We start from the raw sequence: 22,762 nt of genomic DNA, 5'->3' as shown, positions 1-22,762 counted from the left end.
CAATCGCATGAGTACCTACTATGTGCTGCATAAAATACAGGGTGCCCCCCCCCAAAAATGTATACACACTTTAACAGCTAATAGCTGTTAAATGAAAATAAAGTGTATTTCAATAAACACTGCCTTTATAATTATTCAAAGTGTGTGTGTATACATTTTTTCTGGAACATCCTTTATGAGAGAAGTAACTACTGAAAGTGAGCAATAGAACCACCTTAGCCTCAATGATGTCACAGCCTGAGGAAAGTTTTCCAAATTATCCAAGAACACACTGACGGGTCCGTTCTCTCCATTTCCATGGAACACTCATATTAGCATTGACTCATTAGCATTATTGTCTGATACTATTATTTAACTCACGTTAAGATATATGTGGGTTTAAGGAGGTGGGAGTATTAGGAAATCTCAAATAGAAAGGGTCTTCTGAGCCTAGAAGATAGTATCTGAGACTTCTGCATTCCCCCAGGGGCTCTAAGAGTTCAGGGCATTCAACTGAGTACATCATGGTGTAGTAAAGATCCTGGTAAAGGCATGCCGATGCACTCAACCTTCAAAAATAAGAGGCTCACTGTTGGCATGGAAACTTACACTAAACTTTAGGAAACAAAGGACATACACTCATTGCAGATAAATTTCCGACAAGTTTTTATTACTTACAATTCATCACCTTGTTCTTTTCCATAACTCTTTTTCCCATAAACTTCACTTTGGCTTCTGCTTGCTAGAACAACTGATACAATGAAGGCAGGTAAACCTGTTATAAAGAGACCACGCCGTGAGCAACTTTTCTAAAGCATCTGGAACTGCTTTTTAAGACTGATAATGGCCAGAAAAAAATAAAACACTTCATATCACAGAATCAAATTTCTTAGAGCTGGCAGCTTGGTTAAAATAACAAATAAATTCTCTTTGGTGTGGAACATCCAACTCAATTGTCAACAATCAAAACCTACTCTTTTTTTTAAAAAAATATATTTTATTGATTTTTTACAGAGAGGAAGGGAGAGGGATAGAGACTTAGAAACATTGATGAGAAACATCAATTCAGCTGCCTCGGGCACACTCCCTACTGGGGATGTGCCCGCAACCAAGGTACATGCCCTTGACCGGAATCGAACCTGGGACCCCTCAGTCTGCAGGCTGACGCTCTATCCACTGAGCCAAACCGGTTAGGGCTTTAAAACCTACTCTTAAATGACAGGTATGTAAATATCTGTTTGTTTTCTGGTACCCACTGGAGAGCCAGAAGCTGATTTATATTGAATCTAGGACCAACAAATGTGGTTTCATTAATGATGCCTGTTAGACCAACTGTTAGTTCAGGCAGCACAGGAATTATAGCTCATTTTTCCCTTTTCTATATATAAAAAAGTCTTTAGAAAAAATGGGGGAGAAATACTGAGACCATAAAGTCTTTATAATCTTCTTTTTTCTCTCAAGAGAGTCAACAAGTAAAGCAATTCCACGTATATTTCATTGAGAAAAATTACACTGTCCCAATTCCCTTAAAGATGCCTCCTAAAATTGTGAACATCTTGGAAATGGCTCATATTTCTACATTGCAATCTGAAAAAGAGATTTGTGAGAAAGCTCTAAAATGCCTGGTTTGATATAAAAGCCAGATAAAGAAAGGAGCCCATTTAGAAGATCCCAAAGAGACTAATACAATCATCCATGTCTGGCTGAGGAATCACTAGACATTCAAGGAAAGAATTCTGTCAGTATTCTGGTTGCGCACACACAAAACCAACATTCTCTCTCTGGTTTCTAAGACATGGGCATGTGTCTAGGGATGAGCGTAGCTAGGAGTCTGAGCCGGCCTTTATATTTTGAAACATAATGGAAATGCACCACTGTCTGCCAGCTGCCTCTTCAGACTTGGGTGGGCTGGCTCAGGGCACAGGAAATAAGTTTGTGGTGACTCAGGGGCCGGAGGTTTTGCCTTTACTCCTGCATTTAGTGAGGTCTGTTGAACAGTTTTTCCAAATATTATACTTCCTTAAGGTATCGCATCCACATCCTTTGCTAATTTGAAGTTTCCTTGAGCGATGCTATTCTTTCAAGACAGCACTTTCCTACGAGAATGTGGCAATTCCCAGGAAACTGAAAACAAAGCCAGACATTTTGAGGATGCTCACCCCAGCCAATGATGCAGAATTTCAGGATGTATCGGCGAATGTAAGTGTTAAATACTTTCACCAGAGCAATGTACATGTGGATCGCTTCCAGCCCCATCCAGGTGAAGGTTGCGAGCAGGAAGAAGTGCAGCAGCGCGGCGATGGCGGTGCAGAGACCCACCACGTGAAAGGAGGTGATCCAGCCGTCCAGGAGGAAGCTGAGGTTCAGCAGCAGCAGCGCTGTGCTCAGGTTCATCAAGATCTTGGAGGGATAATCTCTTCGCAATTTTCTAAAACCGAAAAAAGGAAGATATGGAGAACGAATGTTGTAAATAAAATTTTAAGTACAGGCAGTAAATTCATATCTCACACAGCAATGCAATGGGTTAGCTTGCACCATCTCCAGGATCTGGTTCCACGAGGGGAGGGCTAATGATATTTGCAAGCATTTGGAAACTTAGGAAGATTTTGTAAATATTAATTTTATTTCAAAATGGTCTCTAATTGTTTAAATAATTGCCGACTGGTTTCAACAGCTTGGTACTTTTTAATCTAGAAAAACTATAGTCATAAAAATGGTATTTTTGTTAAAAATAATTTCCTTAAATTTTTTTTTAAGTTTCTTGATTTTTAATGAGGTGAAGATTATTTTTAAAACAAAAATTTCTGTTTTAGGTCTAATGTTATAATATTTGTGAAGCAAATGTTTTCATCTTGTACCATGCAAAAAATAATGAATGCAATGTTTATTTACTTATATGTTAATCATCTCTAACAGGTTTAAATGCATTTTATCAATAGACATACACTAATTATAAATTAAGACTCTATAGCTGGACAATTCATGCTGTATGACATATCTGAAACCTGAACATTAAAACTGAACTACCCCACACAGATTTGCAAAGTGCATGAAAGTTTCTAAAATCTGAGGCAATTTCTTATTCACATTTTAGAATAGTTAGCACTGGGTTTGGCCGATAGAAAATACTTACTCAAAAGCAACATATGTCAGGAGAGTTGCTGCTGAAAAAATAGCAGATATTCCACATCCAATATAGGTGATGAAGGTGAGAATTCTAGTGTTTCTTGCATCTATCTGTGAGGCAGTTCCTTGAAGGTCCTATTCAAAATATGGAAAGCAGCTGTGAGAATCATTCTTTTCTAAGGATGCCTTTGTTTTATTAAGAAGTCCCTTGCTAGGACTTAGAATCTCAGCTCAACCTTAGGAGTAAAAAACAGTGTAAATCAGCATTGAAATTTCCATTTATAATACTCTTGTGGATCACTCCATGAAACAAAATATAGCAGTATTGAGGGAGTTACAGATGGTTTTTATCTATTACCTTGTTACCCAAGCTCTTTTCACAGTAGTATATCTTGAAGAGCAAAACCACTGGGTTCCCCAATAGAAACTGGAGAGGAGATCCTTGCTTTGCACAATAGTTATCAAGCCCATTCTTAACATTTGCAGGGTTGGGGGCACAAGTTCAAATGGAAGCCCTTGTGGCCCTCATGGCCAAGCGCTTGGGTGAGTCCTTTGCCCAGTAGGGAGGAGCTCAGCCAGTGGATGACCAGAGGCTGGTGGTGCACTGTGGTTGTCAGGCTCTGAGAGTGGTGCTGAGGCTCCTAGCTGTGTTATCCCAAAGCTTGATAGGTATGGGGTGGGGTGGTCTTTATCTTTTTTTCATAAATGAGAATCCATTAAGACTTTTGGGGTCATAATTTTTATCTTTATAGACCTGAAAAGTAATACATAATTATAAGCTCATAATAAGATTTAAACAATTTTGAAGAAACTACTGATTATTCAAAGTAATGGGAAGCCAAACTTTGTTAAAGGCACCATGTAAAATGTTAGGGGGTGCATGTCGAGTAGAAAGAAGTAAACACTTTCTAGTATATTAATAAGAAATACTCACTTCACTGTGTTGAGGCAGACTTGCAAAGTCTGGGCTTGGTAGAAAAACTGTTCTTTTCTTCCTTAATTGGGGAATTGGGATAGGGATAAATCTTGAGACCAACCATTCAATCCCGGTTGGAAGAGAAAGAAACCTCCATTATGCAGATGTTCTAAAACAGAGCTTTCTTGAAGAAGGGACATCCTCCAAAAAGAATATCTGATTTAAACTCTTAGGTGTTAAATTATGAAAAAATATTTGTGTTTTAAGTTTTTCATTCTATTTTCTATTACTTTTCACCAAAAGGTCAATAAAACCTGCCAGTCACACTAAGGCCTCCAGTAAGGGGTGTTTGTTGTATGTACATGTGTGTGAAATGAAGACACAGACTTAGTTCCAGGTTTGGCTGATGTAGTAAGTAGCAGGGACAGCACCTCTGTGACACCAAGAAAGGCACAAAGTGACAGAATTCAGCAGGTACATGGGCTCAGGGTTGGGTGGGGGGGTTCTTCATCCTCTCTAGGAATCTCTCAAAACACTGCAGGAAGGGGATCCTGTGTCACATGGGATGGTATTCGAGTCAGTGCCACTTGACTCACAGATAGGTGACTTCAACCAATATTTAAGTGACTCCAAGGTTTCATTAGGTCAGTGAAATGGTCTTGAGGAATCTCCAAGTGACTTGCCATTACTGCTTGAAAAACCTATGGCTCCTAACTAGGCCAGGCAGTTGACCTGCAAACCACAATTAAAGCCACAATTTAAAGTGTGAAGTAAGTAAAATAATGCTATTTACTGATGATACCAATTTATACCCCATTCTCATACTGTTTTGTATTTTTAGAGAATGAAAAGTACACAAACATTTATTCCTCTGAACTAGCCAACAGTTCCTCTGATTGTTAAAAATATAAAAATCAGTCTTACTACAAAGAAATATAGAAGAACCATTAAATTCTTCATACATTTGTGTATTAGAAGATATAATTATGGGGTCGGAGGTACATTTTTTAAAACTTCTCATATGGCAAATGTGTCATGGAGCAATGTAGACTGGGGATTTCTTGTACGAATGAGTAAATAGTTTGTAAATCAAGAAAGACTCTGAAGAAAGTCTTGGTGGTCTGGAAAGCTGAAAGGATGTGGGCACATTGCCAGAAAGAATAAATTCTGGAAAATTTTTCTTCCAGCAGTTTCTAAACTCACAAAACCAGCCAAGGTGGAAAGCGGAAGTATAGCACTAAAAATATGCATAGATCCATCTGCATATAAAGCTAATTATTTAATCAGTCTACAATAGAAAAAGTCATACCTAATCACAAACTCATAATAAAATTTAAACAATTTTGAAAAAACTACTGACTATTCAAAGTAATGCGAAGCTAAACTTTGTTACATATAAATCGTTTCTGAACAGCGAATTGTGTTACTGTTATCTATTATCTAATATCAGACTTACAACACAATCATGCTCAAACACACACACACCCGCACACAAATACAGCTGAAGTAGTTAAATCAATTAAGCTAAAGCTTATATACCTGAATGAGTAATAGCACATTTTGTATATAATGAGTAATAATACATAGGTGTTTTCTGAAAGAATGTTCTCATTTTTGAAGAAAAGAGAAAATGGAAGAAAACAGTATTTTTTTAAAATCACTTAGTGAAAACACACTACAGTTTAATTGTTCATTTTCATGCTCTGGCGGTAAAGGAAAAAAATATATTTTGAGAAAGTTAAGAAGTTATTTTCTGTGATAATCACCCTTTTAAATGACTTGTTCTTATCCTTCAGAGCTTTTATGTACTGGGTTGTCAGGAAAATAGACATTTACATTGGCCGAGTGGATACATGAGCCAAATACTACATCACACGGTCCTCACAGCTTCCTCCCAGTCCCAAAGGAAGTGGGCGTAAGACTTAAGGGAGGGGATAAATGTAATCTGATGTCTGTGATTCCAATGTATACAGCTTTATTGCCTCAGCACACATTTCCCCCATCTTCCATTAAAAAACATATGTGCTCTGATCCCTTTATGGAAACTACACAGAAACAATGGCTCTGCTAGGATCTGAAGGGCACACTACAAGAAAAGTGTCCGCTGCCCTAGCTGGTTTGGCTCAGTGGATAGAGCATTGGTCTGTGGAATGAAGGGTCCCGGGTTAGATTCCAGCCAAGGTCACATGCCTGGGTTTCGGGCTCTGTCCCCAGTGGGGGATGTGCAGGAGGCAGCCAATCAATGATTCTCTCTCATCATTGATGTTTCTATCTCTCTCTCCCTCTCCCTTCCTCTCTGAAATCAATAAAACACACACACACACACACACATATATCCGCAAAAACTCAAGTATATCAGATATAAGTAAAGGTACAAGTCTGTGGATGAATTCAAAAGTTTCATGGTGATATTCTTGTTTCTAGAATTATTTATCAACACTGTTAATGCTATGGGAAAAAAAGTAGGTTCCTTTTCTGCAATTACTTTTCTATTTAAAAATATTTTTATTGATTTCAGAGAGAAAGGGATAGGGATAGAGAAATATTAATATCAATGATGAGAGAGAATTGTTGATTGGCTGCACCCCACACTGGGGATCTAGCCCCACAACCTGGGAATGTGCCCTGACCAGGAATCAAAACCTGACCTCCTGGTTCATAGGTTGATGCTCAACCACTAAGCCATGCCAGCCGCGCACTTTTGTATATTTTTAATATATGATCTCTGTTACTTAGATTCTTCATTAAGAATCAAGATTCATGGTACAGATGAAAATTATCAGGAAATAATTCCCCAAACACATAAGCTCAAAAGGCTGACTCACACAAAAAAGTATGCCTTCCAAAATTATATTATTTCAAAATGAGTTTCAAAATCCTCCCCTACCATCAGAACTCCAAAGTGTGTGAGGTGGTTACACAGGCAGATCGTCTCGCTCGCGTCTGAATCTGTGTGAGCAACACATCCTGACGTGTTCCAAAATCCAGACCCTTCTGCAGGGGGAAGTCAGCAAACAATAAAAACAACGGCAGGTCAGTTCCTCCTCTATAATGGATGGTATCTTCTTTAGAGAAAATGCCTCCATATCTCCTGCCTACATTTTATCTGTAACATGCATACTATTTAAAGCTGAATATTTTTTTTAATTTATTTTTTAAAGTATTACAAATAGTAGCACATATGTCTCCTTTCCTCCCCCCCCCCATTGACCTTCCCCCAGCCTCCCCTACTCCCCTGGCACATGCATCATCCCCCCACCCCTGCTCCCAGTGTCTTGCGTACATTGGTTATGCTTATATGCATGCATACAAGTCCTTCGGTTGATCTCTTACCTCCCCACCCCCTCCAACCCTCCCTATCCTTCAGATTCCTGGAATCACAGTGTTAGTGCTGGGTGGGCAGCTAGAGATGATCTCGCCAGTGGTTTTCAAGTGTGTTCCACTGAAGTGCTTCAGGGGTTCTGCCAAACTTTGATTCAAGTTTAATTTCTAGTATATTATAAGACAGACTTTCCTAAAAGGGAATATTCCTTTTCAAACACGTTATATACGGATAAAATCTCTAGAAATCAACTTTTTCCCCCCTCGGGTCAGTCAGTCTATGTTTTCGTGAAGACATGAGAACAGGAAGGCCTTTCTTGGAACATGTTAGCATGGACATGGCAGTGGTGCATAGTGGCAACTTCCGATAAATGCCTTTAATACATCTGTCCTGACTTTTACACTATGCTGTGGAATATGAGCAACTCATACATTTGAAGAATGTTTTAAGAATGGAAGATAATATCATTTTAAATTATGTATCTAGTAAATCAGGAACTTTTCAAAACTGTGCAACTAAAAATTAAACAAAAAAACCCTTCCAGCTGTGATAGAGTATCGAGGAAAGAGGTCTGGACATCTGCAGGCCACATCTCTGCCAAGAAGCAGGATAATCCCAATGGGGACCCCAAGGGAAGGTGACCCTTAGGGGGTAGAAGTGGGAGGTTTCATCTCTGATCCTTCCCTTCAAAGAGATCTCCACACCTTACACCTCATGATCGAACTCTGAATTTTGCCTTTGTCTCCTGATTGTCAAACGTCATTCAGGAGGCAGCTCACTTGTTCCCAGTGGTATACAGCTATTATAACCATCCCTATCTTTCAGCCCTGCGGTGGGCTTTCTCCTATACTCTGAGGGCCGCAAGCTGGATGTCTAGTTATATGCCTTATGCACATCGAAAAACCTCCTCAGAAGTGTCCTAGAAGAGTGAGACCAAGTGTACATCGATGTTCACCTACAATGGCAATACAAATGTTACTCTATTTTATAAATTACTGAAATTAAAGAGGTTTGAATTTTTAAAGAGCCACACCTTTCTATTTCCTCTTGCAATGAATAAAAAGTTTTAGAAATTAGAATTTAGTTCCCAAGCTACCCAAACTAAAATTTTCAGCTCAGTTGCTATCACACTTATATTGTGACTCACTCTGGTTTGGGGTGGAATGAAAGGATACGGGGGTGCCTAACAAGTTTAAAAGTCAGTTGTTATTAAGATAGTCAATATATTTGAAAACTTACCATTTTTGTTCAGATCCCAGAAGGCACAGATGGGATTAGGCACTGCCTATATTAACATAAGAATAAAAATATGAAGTTGTGTTTAAAATAAATGGAAAAATCCTACGGTTTGGATATGGGAAAAGAGTAAAAGGCTAAGGTTTGCACCAAGAAATGGGTCAGCATTAGTCATACCAACAGCACCTACAAATGACAGGCAATCCAGGTAACCTCCTCTCACACAGACTTCAGGTGGAAACCAACTATAACCGCATGAGGAATTGTGTTACTCATTTACCTAAAGTTTACTATATATGCCCCATCATAAAATGCTGTGCATTTAGCAAAACTCTTTACACTGTAATTTTACTTCCTCTTTAAACTTCTCCTTTATGTCTAGTATAACCCCAAAGAATTGAAATTAGGGACTCAAATAGGTATTTGCACACCCATGTTCACAGCAATATTATTCACAATAGCCACAGGTAGAAGAAATCAAAGTGTCCATGGATGAAAAAATGCATAAACAAAATGAGGGAGATATGTATGTATGTATGTATGTATATCTGCAATGGAATATTATTCAGACTTAAAGAGGGAGGGAATTCTGACACATGCTATACTATGGGTGAATCTTGAAAATATTATGTTAGGTGAAATAAGCCAGTAACAAAAGGACACACACTGTATGATTCCACTTACATGAGGAATCTAGAGCAGTTACATTCAGAGACAGAGAGAAGAATGGTGGTTGCCTGGGGCTGGGGAGGGGCAAGGGGAGTTATTCTATGGGTGCAGTTTCAGTGAGAATATGAAATAGCTCTGAAGATGCACGTGGTGATGGTTTCAGAACAATGTGAATGTACTCAATGTCACCAAACTGTGTCCTTAAAAATAGTAAAATTTGTTTTGTATATTTTACCACAATAAAAAAAAATTGTTATGGATAAAGGAGCTGGGAGCTGAAACAAAGGAGGCCAGAAGGTAAAACAAGGAGGTCGAGGGTTTCGTGACAAAGCAGAACTAGTGAGTAGATGACTTAACTTCCAAGCCTCAGTCCTTATCAGCCAGCTCACTTCCGCCCGCCTTCCTGCCTGCCTAATAAATGGTGGAATCGTGACTGGGACCCTCCAGAAAAAGGGGACTAACCCGTGCCTGGACCACCTGCGACAACACAAACCCTCATGTAATTTTTTCATATAAACAGATGATTGCCAGGGTAATATAGCAATTAAGAAAGCATTTGCCAAGATTTTAGATAACGGTTAACCTCTCAAAACTTAAGTCAACCCTGTTACCCTGCTGTGCTCTCTGTAGCAATGATCTTGACCTTAAAAAACAACCAAATGCCAGGTGGGAGGGGGGCTGGAGGGCTGGGTGGAAAAGGTGGAGGGATTAAGAAGTACAAATTGGGGACGTAAAGTACAGTACAGGAAACACAGTCAAGAATACTGTAATAACTATGTATGGTGCCAGGGGGGTTCTAAATTTATCAGGGTTATCTAATCACTGGGTTGTACACCTGAAACTAATATAATATTGTACGTCAACTGTGATTGAAAAATATATTAAAATTAAAAAAACAAAACTTTTAATGGCAGGATAGTACAACTGCATCTACATCTAATTTATCTCAAGTGATATACATCATTTCTTAGCAACAGGTGCCCTTTTCTTCACTCCCGTTCTCCTTCCGATTATTGAGTCCTAGATAAGACAGATTTCCCTTGATTGCCATCATTTCATGTGATATTAGAGCTCTACGTGTTTATCCATTCCCCCCTTTCAGGAAAATTGTTCCCTTCCAAAAAAGTGTCAGTTATTTGTTTTCATGTAAAAGAAACATCCCCATCTTTTCCTGAAATAGTCTGCTTCGACTCCATCACTATTTGCAGTGTTTTCTTACCTGGTTTCGTGTGTGTTTGATTTTAATTTGAACTGGATCCTTCAGGTTCTGGACGGTAATGTTTCCAATACTGCATGCCATCACATAACTCACTAAGGTGCCTTTCTTGGTCTCTACATCCTTGTAAAGAAAAAAAAAAGTGTATTAGTCAAAAGTACACACTTTTATTCCGCTGTTCCAAAATAAGCAAGCTGTCAGCACTTTTTACACTTAAGATCTTGAATTATAGAACATCCTGTTTATAAGTTCGAATCGCTGCCTTTCCTGAAAGGGCTTTGCTATTTCCCTTATTATAATAAATACATTTGAGAGAACATTCTGAGCCAGAGCAGCAGGCGATGGCCATAAAACTTCATCTTGATGGCTGTGACAGACGCCAGCCAGTTACCATCTGAAACAATGCACCGCCATAAATAATATAAACTCATAAAAAGCTGTGAAACAATTAGGTCACTTCCCTGCCCTAGAAAACAGATGAAGTCGTTTTCCTTTGGAGAAGCATGAAGAAAAGATGTTGTGGAAAATAAAAACCAATTCATCTTTCACACCCAGGCTGAAAGCCGGACGGGTTTACTGATGTGCCCTACATGTAATGGGGTAAAGCTCCATTCAGACCGTCCACCTTCTCTGACTCCATACTTGCTGTAGCTTCCACTTCAGAGACAAGGTTGCCAGCAACCCAATTAGTGAATCTGCTCAGAACGATTGGGACCACAGACTCTCCAGCGAGATACCTCAACTTTCTTCTTCCCCTTGTGTTTTTTGTCAAACCTCCTGAAATTCCCTATTGCAGTTTATAAAAGCGGTTGTTTTGGAAGAATTATAGGATTTCCTCTATGCCAAATGGATCTCAGCATCTAGAATATAGCTTTTTATTACTTTTGTGTGGTCATTCTCAATAAGTCGGCTATTGTTTGAGGATACTCGGCCTTTCCTTTAAAAAAAACAAACCTCGAATTTTGTTCACTATGTGAAGAGAGAAGCATAGAACCCTTAAATTTGCTTTACTCTGCTATGCATTCACTTTAAAAAACACACATATATTTCCTAACAAAAACATTGACAGGGAAATGCCAAAGGAGAAGGAATAGATGGTATGGAGAAGATAAGTCTTAAAATGAAATAATGACAGATTTTTTACAACTCTAACAGTTGTCCTAAATCTTTCCTGCTGGGCTCAACCTGCTCTCTAAATCGACAACCCCCTGGCCGAACCACCATTCATATTTTGTGATACCTACTGCATTTTATGTTTTGTTTTAAAGGTGACATTACTGTAAGCCTCAAATAATTTTCACAAATGCAGGTTTTTTTGTATTCATAGCTATTAAATCCTTCCGAGTAATGACGGGTAATTACATTTTTAATCTACTCAAAAATTTTATAAAGCTTGTTCCTAACACATTTACTGATAAATTTTTAAAGTTTGGTGATGAATTACTGTAAATTATTCCATGTTATTCCTTTTACTTACTGGTGGTCTACTTTGCTGTTGCTCCACACATGACATGCAGGGCAGACCTGTTAGAAACCAGTCAAGTCTTCTTGAGACTGGCCACTTTCTCTTACATAGGTCTCTCTGTTTGATAGACACTGGTATCTTCAATATAATAGATAAGTTTTTTTTAAGGGCTGAGTAAAATTGCCCTAGATGGGGTTGTGCTTTCAAAGGCAATCGGAGGTCACCAGTGTTTGCTGGCAGTGGACTTCCTAGTATCCAGAAATGATGCCAATAAAAATGATAATATGTGCTTAGCACAATGCCACCCCAATCTGGGAATGTGTGAAGGCCAAAGTTCATTGGAAATACTAATGGGAAAACTGATTAAAGCCAAGAATGCTGCTCATTATGTAAACAGTGCTTCCTGTTGAATTAAAACAAAACAAAACAAAACAAAACCTTTCCTTTGGCACATGATTTCTTTAACTCTGAAGATCTAAACTCCTGGAGAGTTTTTAAATAAAATATTTAACAAAAGGAATGGTAAAGAGTAACTTCTCCATAAATTCAATTTATACTTGTATCATGCAAGTCTTAATCTAATATCTGATTTATTAAAAATATTTAAATTAACGCATCTATTCATAAGCATGCAATTATCTGTAATCAAATCAAAAACTTAACATGTTTAATTTTTCAAAATATAGTAGGTTAATTTTTCTACGTCATGATACAGTCCCATAGAAGCTAAACTTTTATTTCCCTTTAGAGCAAAGGAACTCAATTTGCAATGGAAAAAATAACAGTTTAATGAATACTTACCTGAAAAAGTCCAGTTTTATTGAAGAAAGTAAACTGTGCTCTTTTAACTAATACAGAATTTTCTTGACTTAAGTTCTCAAGTAAGTTTAGAGGCAAAATTACAGAAGCCAATGGATCCATATGTCTGCTCTCAAAATCCATCTGTCACACACAGGGATAAATTGGTAGAGTAATCACCATGAAATCACAATGATAACTTACTGCAAGTATCACCTTGGCTAGGACCAGGGCTGCCCTTTCCCTCCACCTGTCACTGCCCTCCTGGTGAATCCCCTATGGACAAAGGCATGCATCTCACTGGTTTTCCCATATGTAGCAAAACAGGAAATGCATGGATTTTAACTAAGGCAACTGAGAAATTTAAAAATCAGTTAACATTTCCAAATATAAGAGTTAGATTTACATTAATATATATTTTTAAAATATATTTTATAGATTTAAGAGAGAGAGGAAAGGAGGGGGAGGGGGAGGGGGAGAGAGAAACATAGATCAGTTGCCTCATGCACGTGCCCTGACCAGTATCAAACTCACAACCCAAGGATGTGCCCTAATGGGAATCTAACTGTTGACTTTTTGGTGCACAGGATGAGGCACAACCTACTGAGGCACTGCAGCCAGGGTGACAGTAAATTTTGAGCTTTCTCAAAACATGCAGTGAAAAATAACTACCAAAAAAGAGAGTTGATTTGTTTGATTGCTGAGAATAAGTATCACCGCATAGAGAAGCAGCTGAAATTTTATGCACACTTGGATGCCATCTTTCCTGAGCCCACAGATCAAGCCAAAGAGTGTTTGCTAGCAAAGGGACTTGGAATGAGACAGAGGCTGACCGAGTTTTCACTCTTAAAATGTCAAATAGGGTTACCCTGAAGAGCCCCGAGTCTAAAGCAGAATAAATTCTTCCTGACATCCAGATTTGTAAATATTTTATCTTGGCTTTTCTCCACAGTTAAAAGTATGCCATGCCACCGTGTGTCTTCCCATGTTAAGGGCACTGTTTCAATTCTTTCATTTGCCACGTGTCTAACACTGTCTAGCACACAGTAGACACTTAAACATTATTTGCCCAAGTGACACTTGAGCAGGTCAGATAGGGCTTCATTATTCTGGCCCCAGCTTTCCTGTCCAGCCTCACTATCACCTGCCTTCCCAACCTTCCACATCATTCGTTCTCAAAGCACGATCCTCAGACCAATGGTATCGGCCATAGTTGGCATTCCAACTTGCCTGCCATCCCTCAGACCAGCGTCTCCTTGAAAAGCAACTTGTAGGTGATCATAAAGTTTTTATCTATCTAATTAGTTAAAGTTAAAGAAACTACAGTATTAGCTCATACCTGAAAATATGACTCATTATTTTTTGGAAGACTGATGCTAAAATTTAAAACTTCACTAGTCTCTGGAGATAGGGATGATATTCCAAGAGCCAAATTCCGAGTTGTAATATTCACACGTGGTGTGCTGTTTAGGTCTATCTTGAAAGCCAATTCATCAATTGTTTTTAAAGCTCTAAAGAAATGAAAAATAATACCACCATTAAGTGACATGTTTTAGGTACCTGCACACATATGATTTGTTGCCAGACAAGATATAAACCAAAAAATAATTGTGTATTTATGTCTGATCTCACAAAATTACCCAAACCACAATAATAGCACTTAATACACAGAATCATAGTGATAAATACATCCTCAAGAGAAAAATATAGGCTTTAAGGAAAAATCAACAATTAAATCATACTAACAAAGTCTGATTTTTACCTATTTTAGTCTTTCTTTTCTCATATAAAGAATATGTGTCCTACTCAAAACTGAGTAAGAATCAATGAAAATAATGTGTAAAAGTATTTTTTGAACTACAAAAAACTGTAAGAAATAGTTTGTAATTATTATGTAGCTAAGGTAAGTTATCTACATAATAATTCATTTGAACAAATATATAATTTTGATCAAAGAAATTTCATTGAAAGGAAGGAGATAGGTAAAATTAAGTATCTTAATAGCAATATCTTAAGTAAAATAATTAGAAAAAAATTAAATTATATAAAAATAGGTACATTTTCTTTCTTAGACTTTTTCATTTCAGAAGTACAATAACATGTCTGTGGTAATTCTATACCACAGTTCATAGGAGAGTGACTCACACTGACCAAGTTATGCCTTAAAGTTATGAGTTGAGTGTTTCTTAAGTGTCTCCATTACAAGCAAAAAGAGGGAGGGGTGCTATAAATGAATATTTGTGATAATTTATTAATCTGTTGAAGTAAACCCAGTTAACATTTTTCAGATGCAAATGACATACTGATTATGCTTTTCTGGGATTATTTAATATCTTGCCAGATGACAATCCTAATATTTTTTTAAATTATATAACTAAAAAAAGATAAGAAACTTCGAAGTTCACTTTGTGAATGATCTTGGGAAATATCAATGGATCTTCTAGAGATTTAAATGATGAGATCTGGGCAAAAAGCATTCAGATATGTGAGAAATTATATAACAACACATGCACCCAATAAATTTACTCTCCAGAAAAAACTTACTCAGAAGATGACTCAATCAAGTCACTGTCTGAACTGCTTAAGATATTAGAAAATATGTTCATTATAGTTGAGCCAAGATTTATATCAATATTTTCTTCTTTATTCACAAGTTTTTTGACCTGGTCTACAATGCTGGTAATATTGGCCGAATTTAAGGTCTGTCCATCACCAGTTAAATTTAAAATCTGATTGGCAACTTCATTTGCTTCCCCTAAAAAAGACAGAAAAAACAACATATCAAGTTTTACCTATTTTTTAAAATCATTTCCAGGATTAAAAAAAAAGTGTGATATTTAACTTCATAGTTTAAGCAGCATATCAAGTTTTCTGTGTATACCCCCTTCTAACAATCCTCACAGAGCAATATTTCTTCACACACAAACTAACTTCTTTCTTTAGTAATACACAAATTGTGCCCTTAAGCACATATTGGTGAGACCAATATTCACATATAGTTCTAATAGAAATGGACCCAGAATAAATGATTATTTGCTATTTAAAATAATACAAAACTATAAAACATTGATATGAATATCAATGTGTATATTATTTTTGTTTTCTCTAAAAATGTTAAACAGTTTTTAGAATGAATACAACAGGAAATCAGAATGAGGAAAAAAAAGTATGTTTTACCTTAAGTAAGTGAAATTTATCATTTGCTAGCTTTTAATATTACAATAGTATCACATGGCAGAAGAGCATGTCTGAAGAGGATGAAAACCATGAAGTATGAGGTCATTTCCATTTGTCTTTGAGAACGGAAGAAAATCATTCACTTACTTGTACAATTGGAAATATCAGGATCCCCCCAGTAGATTAAAGATGTGTTGGAAAGGTCACGATTACTATGAACCAAAAAAAAAAGTATTTCAAATATTTGGCATAAATGACATAACTGACAAAATTAGGTAATGAAAAGTTTTAGAATTTGCCTTGATATCTATGTGTTTCATTTGAAAATAAAAGTATAATATACTGAAATTAAACTCCTATTAAAAAATTCTTATTGGGAAAAAAAATCAAGTGCATGACTCATGGAAACAAAACACTAGCAAGAGCCTGTAGGCTAATCTAGGTACATCAGGTTACTAAGGCTAAAGCCATATTTGCTAACATGGGTCAAGTACTGCTTTAAGAACTTTCCAGGTAAAATCTGACATTGATTTCACATAACTCTGTAGAGCAGAGTACAGTCCACATTTTATAGATGAGAACACAGACTAAAATAAGTCAAGGGATTTCCAAGGTCTCAACCAGGAAGAGACAGAGCCATGCTTCACACTCAGGTCAATGTCTACAGACCCCTTGTCCTCCTACCATGTGTGAAACACAGTAGTAGGAGCTAAGTTTCTGTTTCCGAAGCCCCCCACCAACAAAACCCTAATTTGGAGTACGGTTGAGGGTGAAGAACTGGATTTGACTTGTAGTTGACCTGTGGTTTCTGTTAAACATTCAGGGAAAATCTCTACCCTGACAGCCCCCATTAGCAAATTGCCCTGACCCAGATCCTATCTTCATTCCCTCTTTGGCTGCCTCTTCCCCCTGCAACAATAGCTATCCCAGGTAATTAAAAAAGTCTTGGAATTTCACATGCATGGCCAAAGGCTGTCAGCTAGCTTGGTTCATCCATATATAAGGTGCTTTGCTCTAGAGATACCATCTGGTTTCCAAATGTCTCCATCTTTCTTTGGAGAAGGCTAAATTCAAACGTTGCCTGGAGTAAAAACGCTTTTATCGGTAACCTGCCTCATCCTTACCTCTCATGGAGGTTATCATTTAGGCACACATAGAGATTCTTGCCCTTCTTTCTAAACAATAAACAATGCCTGGGAAATGTGGTGCAACATGTGGAACCCTGGGAAGGTATGATGATGTGAACTTTGCTGGCAAAAGTCAATGAAGGTATTACCAGGTCCGTGAAGCATAAAAGCCCGGCTTCCCTGGACAGGGATGCCTGTATTCAGAAGGTAGGATGACTGGCCAGTAAAAGCCTTTGGGTTTCTCCTCCGCAGGACATGTGCCTTTGTGAAAACAAGAACCAACATGAGAAACATTAATCTATTCTTTGAAGTTAGAGGTGCAAGATGACAGCAAGATAGCAATGCTGCTAATTAGGTATTTATTTCATGTACCACCAAATTACTAGATTTTTGTGTTCTGAATTTGTAAAAATCTGAAATTAGAAATTTGGAAAAATAACCATTTACTCCATTTCAGATGCAAAAATTATTACAGCTTACACACCATCAAATAAAACCATACACTTAAGAGAATATATCACTCTAAAGGAAATCATTAGCAGGTAAAATGAGTACAATAAAGGTTTATTTAAAAAAACACTATATAAAATGAAAACGGTCCTGAAAACTTCAAAATGTAAATTCTCCTCTGATCTTTTTTCAAAGGGGAAAGCCTATAAAATAATGTCATCATTGAGTTGTGGGGATATTTTCTGGAAAAGTGTCCAGCTGCTCTGAAAGCATCTTCTGCCTATTAGTTTGCTGGGGGAATGGCAAGAAGACACCTGTGTGCCCTAGCTGGTTTGGCTCAGTGGATAGAGCATCAGCCTGCAGACTGAAGGGTCTCAGGTTCAATTCCAGCCAAGGGCACATGCCTGGGTTGCGGGCTCGATCCCCAGTGAGGGGTGTGTGGGAGGGAGGCAGCCGATCAATGATTCTCTCTCATCATTGGTGTTTCTATCTCTCTCTCCCTCTCCCTTCCTCTCTGAAATCGATAAATATATATATTAAAAAAAAAGAAGACACCTGTGTCCACCGCCACACATCTTACACACATGCCTCCATCCTCAAATCATCCCACCTGTTGTTTGAAAACTCTCTCAATAAGTGCCATCCTATAAATGATTCAGATTTTACAACTTAAAAAATATCAAGAGTCCCACTGGTGTTGCTCAGTGGTTGAGCATCGGCCTGTGAACCAGGAGGTCATGTTTTGATTCCCAGTCAGGGCACATGCCCGGTTTGTGGCTAATCCCCAGTGGAGGGCATGCAGGAGGCAGCTGATCAATGATTCTCTGTCATCATTGACGTTTCTATCTCTCCCTTTCCCTTCCTCTCTGAAATCAATAACAATATATTTTTAAAACATCAACAGAAAACCAATATATTGATAACAATGACAACAACAAAATCTTATATTTCAGTACTGAAAAAATGTGGAAAGTTATACCATACTGCTGGGAACCAATACTGCAGTCACCGATTGAACATTTAAAATGACTTTCCCACCTATATTTGGAACCTTAAAATTGTCAAGGGTTAGCCTATTTTTTTTCAATTAGTAGAAACTTTTCTTCACAGATCCACTTGCAGTAAAACAATAAAGTATAGGATTTAAATTAAGTGGTATAAATTACATGTCAAGGTATCCAGAGAGAGTTGTTCTGGGGTTCCTCAGCCTTGGAAGACAGAGTAAGGCCTGTCCTCACAGGGATCCTTCATCATATATAAACTACCATTCGTCAAGCTACTTCTTTGTGGAGACATCTATGTGTGAAAGGGCAGCATCTGTACCCACCCCACCCCCAAGAAGCCCCGTTTGTAAATAAGCAAGCATTTTCCCAAAGAGGCTCAGAAACTGTTGATGATGATGACAATGACGATTTGTGTTCTTCCATTTCTGTGAGTTCTCTGCAACTGTGTAAGTTGATACATTAGAGATGGGAGGTTCCTGGTAGAAGGGAAGATGCTTGCTTCTTTATTACACTGTGTCTGGCTTCAGTTATAACCATGGTCCCAGAGACTGAGGAATTCTAGCTTCCCCCACTTCAACCTCCTGCGTGTGTATAAGGCCAAGTGTCAAAGGTTTTTTTTGATCTCTACTACTGTACCTTGTAATCTTTTGATCTCTACTAATGTACCTAATAGTTGTAATCACAGAATAACATTAGAATAAGCCTTGGCTGGGTAGCTCAGTTGATTAGAGCCTTGTTCTGATAGGCCGACATTGCGGGTTCAATCTCAGGTCAGGGTACATACAAGAAGCAATCAATGAATGCATAAATAAATGGAATAACAAATCGCTGTTTCTCCCTCTCTCTCCCTTTCTAAGTTTACTAGTACTTTCTACTGTCCACATTTTTGATCATTTGCTTTTCATAATATTACTATCAAGATACCTAGAGTACTGTAGACATTAGAAGACCATACATAGAGTAGTGGCTCAAAGGCAGTAACATCTATTTATACATGGATGATGACAGAAAAGGCTTTATAGAAGAGGTGACTCTGGGTTCTCCTTAAAACTAGGTAGGTGATGAGCAGGTGGATGGTGAGAGTAGAGAAGAGCAGCATGAGTAAAGACAAAGGAAGGAGGCACAGCATGCTGAGGAATTTCAAGCAGTACCACCTGTGTGGCTGGAGCTTAGGCTGTGTATGGTGTCTAGATAAGAATTGAATTTAAGCTCTGGATAACTCCCAGATTTCTGGCCTATTCCTGCAAAGTAGTGTCATTAATAAAGACAAAAAACATAAAAGAAGGAAGTGTTTTATGATAAGAAATTACCTTTTTTAAGATTTACCTCATTCGTGTTCCCATATGCATATATAGACACACTCTTTATTCCTAAAGTTGAAGCCAATTCTGCTCAAGACTCTCCTGGCATTGTGCTCATACCCTTAGTATTTTCATAATACATCCCTAAAAGAGAGTATAAATTCTCCCCTGCCTCTTTCATTTCTTTAGATTCATAGGCATCGAGTTGATTTCTTCTACGCTAACCATGTCATCAATTTGTTACAATATCACCACTATGATGTTTCATCATCAGAAAAAATAGCTTTAAATAAGGAAACAACATACATAGGAAGAATATTTCTGTTGTTTCGATTAAACCTGAACATATAATCATGTAAAATACATATAATAAAAAAATTAAAGGCACTTACCCACTTGCCTCACACTCACTGTATATAGCCTCAAGCCCTCATCCAGGGACTCATTATTTTTTAAGAGCTTCTGTTGAATGACTTTTCCTTCTAAATTCAGATTGTTGGTAGCATTGTAAACCAGAAGGGCCCAAATCGCCAACCTAGGGAAACATTGTAGATAGAACTGTTGTTGGGTTGGCTGTTTTTATGTAGAAAAACAGAACATTTGGATATGGCAGTAAGAGGGATGACCATAAAGGGCTGACACTAAAAAGATATTCCAAGGCATACAGAGACTTCTATTGCTGTATAAATGATAATGTCAAAAATATCTCAATGTAAATGGATTTTATAGGATATTATTTTATAATGCTCATATATCACATCACTCCATTTCTTTTTTTATCATTTAAACTGACTTTTTAGGAGGCCAGTGCCTTATCCATTAGGCTACTGGGGCTAAACTGACTTTTTAAAATGTATCTTTATTGTTGAAAGTATTACAGATATCCCCCCTCTTATTCCCCATTGACCCCCCTCCACGCAGCACCTGCCTCACCATCCCATGCCTTCACTTCACTATTGTCTATGTCCATGGATCTTGCATATATGCATATTTCTTTGGTTAATCTCTGATTTTTTAAAAAATTATTTTTTAATAACCCATTTCTTTTGCAAAACACTCTTAGTGATATTTTATAGCATACATGCAAGAAAGGAACATGTGGTTAATTTTAGTTTCTTTATAGCCAAAAATAAAGTTTGTTAGAAAAATTGAATTTCAACAATCTGAGTACACTGATCATTTTACTTTTGAAATTATTCGTGTGTTACAATTTCTCCAGAATTGTGATAACTGATTCTCCATCTCAATGGAATATTTGCAAATACTTTGCATGGTGAAAAGTTACAAAATATAGTCAGTGATTGACCAGTATATTAAGAAGTTTATAGACTTTGAATGTTTTAAAATATATATACTTCTATGGGAAACAGAGATGTATCCTAAAAGTCCTATCCAAACTTTTGGCTCTATAATTTGAAGTAATATAATTTTTGGCTGAACTATAATCACAGCCATAGTCAACAGCAGAAATGAAAACTATTAATTTAACATTGAGGGAAAATTAAATGACATTATTTTGTCAGGTAGAAGAACAATATTTTCCCTTATATGTGAAAACTCTGGGTTTACAACAGAACTTTAATCTTCGTATTCTGAGGAGAAATGAATAATATGACCTAAGTCATTATATTATCAATATCAGTGACTGTCCACATGCCAAAGTCACTGATTTCAAAATAACTATGAAGCACTCAATAGAGCAGCGTTGTAGATTTTATTTATAAAATTCTGGGGGTACCAATAAAAATGAAAAAATCAGAGTATTAATATATTAGTGGTGCTAAAAAGAAAAAGTGAAATCTTTGCTATTGAAGGTTAGGGGAAATTAAAGAAGAGTTCTATTTTCCCCCTAAATACCTGTACTAATCTCAAGAACAAAATGCTCTACTGTTTTCATAATTCACTTTGAAGGGCTATTTATCTCCAAAATGATGTACTGCTTAATGTTCATGTATAAGACACATTTCAAGATGATTCAAACATAGATTTGAGTGAACTGGCATAATAGTTTTTAACATGGCTTATTAAAAAAAAAAGTAACCATTGATTAAATTATCATTGAAAAATAAGTTTTGCCACTCCAGTTACTGAGAACTTCTAGTTGGGATTGTGACCTTATACTGCCCTTGAATATTGAGAACATAATTAGCACAATGCATTGTTGAATACCCAATTCAGCAATTCAAGAATGAGCGAGCACATATTGTTACAGGTCTTATCTGGATTGTTTTCCTCTCTCATCCTGAAAACTAAAACTATTTTGTAGCTCTACAAAGTCAAGTTCTATCTGTTGTTAGCATCAATCATTCTTTATTTGAATAAACCAGTCTCTTTGGCTTTGGTTTCCTGTCTGTCTAGGCGATGGGAGTGTGATGGTGTTACCTGAAGCTCTAGTCTGTGTTAAGTGTTACAATCAAATTGAAAGGAAAGTTTGGGGGAAAAAAAGAGTATGTGTAAAACTAGTAGACTATGGTTTTAAGAAAAACTATGAGAGACTATAAAGGTTTATTAAGAGAATTAGAAAGTAGGAAAAAAGAGAGGGTGGGAAAAACTATGAGAATAAATTTTCAAAAAACGTCAAAAGTTCATACCAAAGAAAAACTAAACGTGTCGATTTTCCTAGATACACTGTCATAGTTCACTCTCCCTATAATTTTCTGTGAAGTTACCCAGTGGTTTGACAGACAGGAAACCGAGACTCCATGATTTTAAATTTCTTTCAAGCAAGAGTTTCTGAGGTGTTGACATATACTATTGTTGGCTGATTGTAGTACTGTCAGGTAGTGGAAGAATTACAGTAAATGAACTAAAGAGGGCAAGGCTGATCCCCTAACAGATTCTACTATTGGTGATACCTGAAACTAGGGTGGCCCCAAGTGTTAGACAGTAACCAGCAAGGGATGCTGATCACCGCTGGATTCACTAGTGGAGGCTCACTATGATCTAGCAATAAGGATTAGAGGAGAAATTGATTGG

The 22,762-nt window shown here is 37.3% G+C and overlaps 1 protein-coding gene across 7 annotated transcripts in view; it reads right to left on the bottom strand.

The window, feature by feature from the left end:
• ADGRG6 (adhesion G protein-coupled receptor G6) overlaps nt 1-22,762 on the bottom strand; it is a 137,564-nt gene that overhangs the window by 20,713 nt on the left and 94,089 nt on the right. For all 7 annotated transcript variants that reach the window (XM_005859072.2, XM_005859073.2, XM_005859074.2 and 4 more), the window contains 12 exons: nt 20,179-20,321; nt 17,181-17,292; nt 16,052-16,116; nt 15,272-15,482; nt 14,067-14,238; nt 12,731-12,871; nt 10,468-10,587; nt 8,583-8,628; nt 6,909-7,015; nt 3,113-3,240; nt 2,139-2,407; nt 658-754 (listed from right to left, as the gene is read on the bottom strand). In XM_005859072.2, the coding sequence (XP_005859134.1) occupies nt 658-754; nt 2,139-2,407; nt 3,113-3,240; nt 6,909-7,015; nt 8,583-8,628; nt 10,468-10,587; nt 12,731-12,871; nt 14,067-14,238; nt 15,272-15,482; nt 16,052-16,116; nt 17,181-17,292; nt 20,179-20,321 (1,611 nt within the window). The remainder of the gene's footprint in view (nt 1-657; nt 755-2,138; nt 2,408-3,112; nt 3,241-6,908; nt 7,016-8,582; nt 8,629-10,467; nt 10,588-12,730; nt 12,872-14,066; nt 14,239-15,271; nt 15,483-16,051; nt 16,117-17,180; nt 17,293-20,178; nt 20,322-22,762) is intronic.

The sequence above is a fragment of the Myotis brandtii genome, unplaced genomic scaffold (assembly GCF_000412655.1).
Source record: "Myotis brandtii unplaced genomic scaffold, ASM41265v1 scaffold123, whole genome shotgun sequence".
NCBI lineage: Eukaryota > Metazoa > Chordata > Mammalia > Chiroptera > Vespertilionidae > Myotis > Myotis brandtii.
Note: the sequence above shows the minus strand (reverse complement) of the source record. Positions and strands in the feature narration are given on the sequence as shown.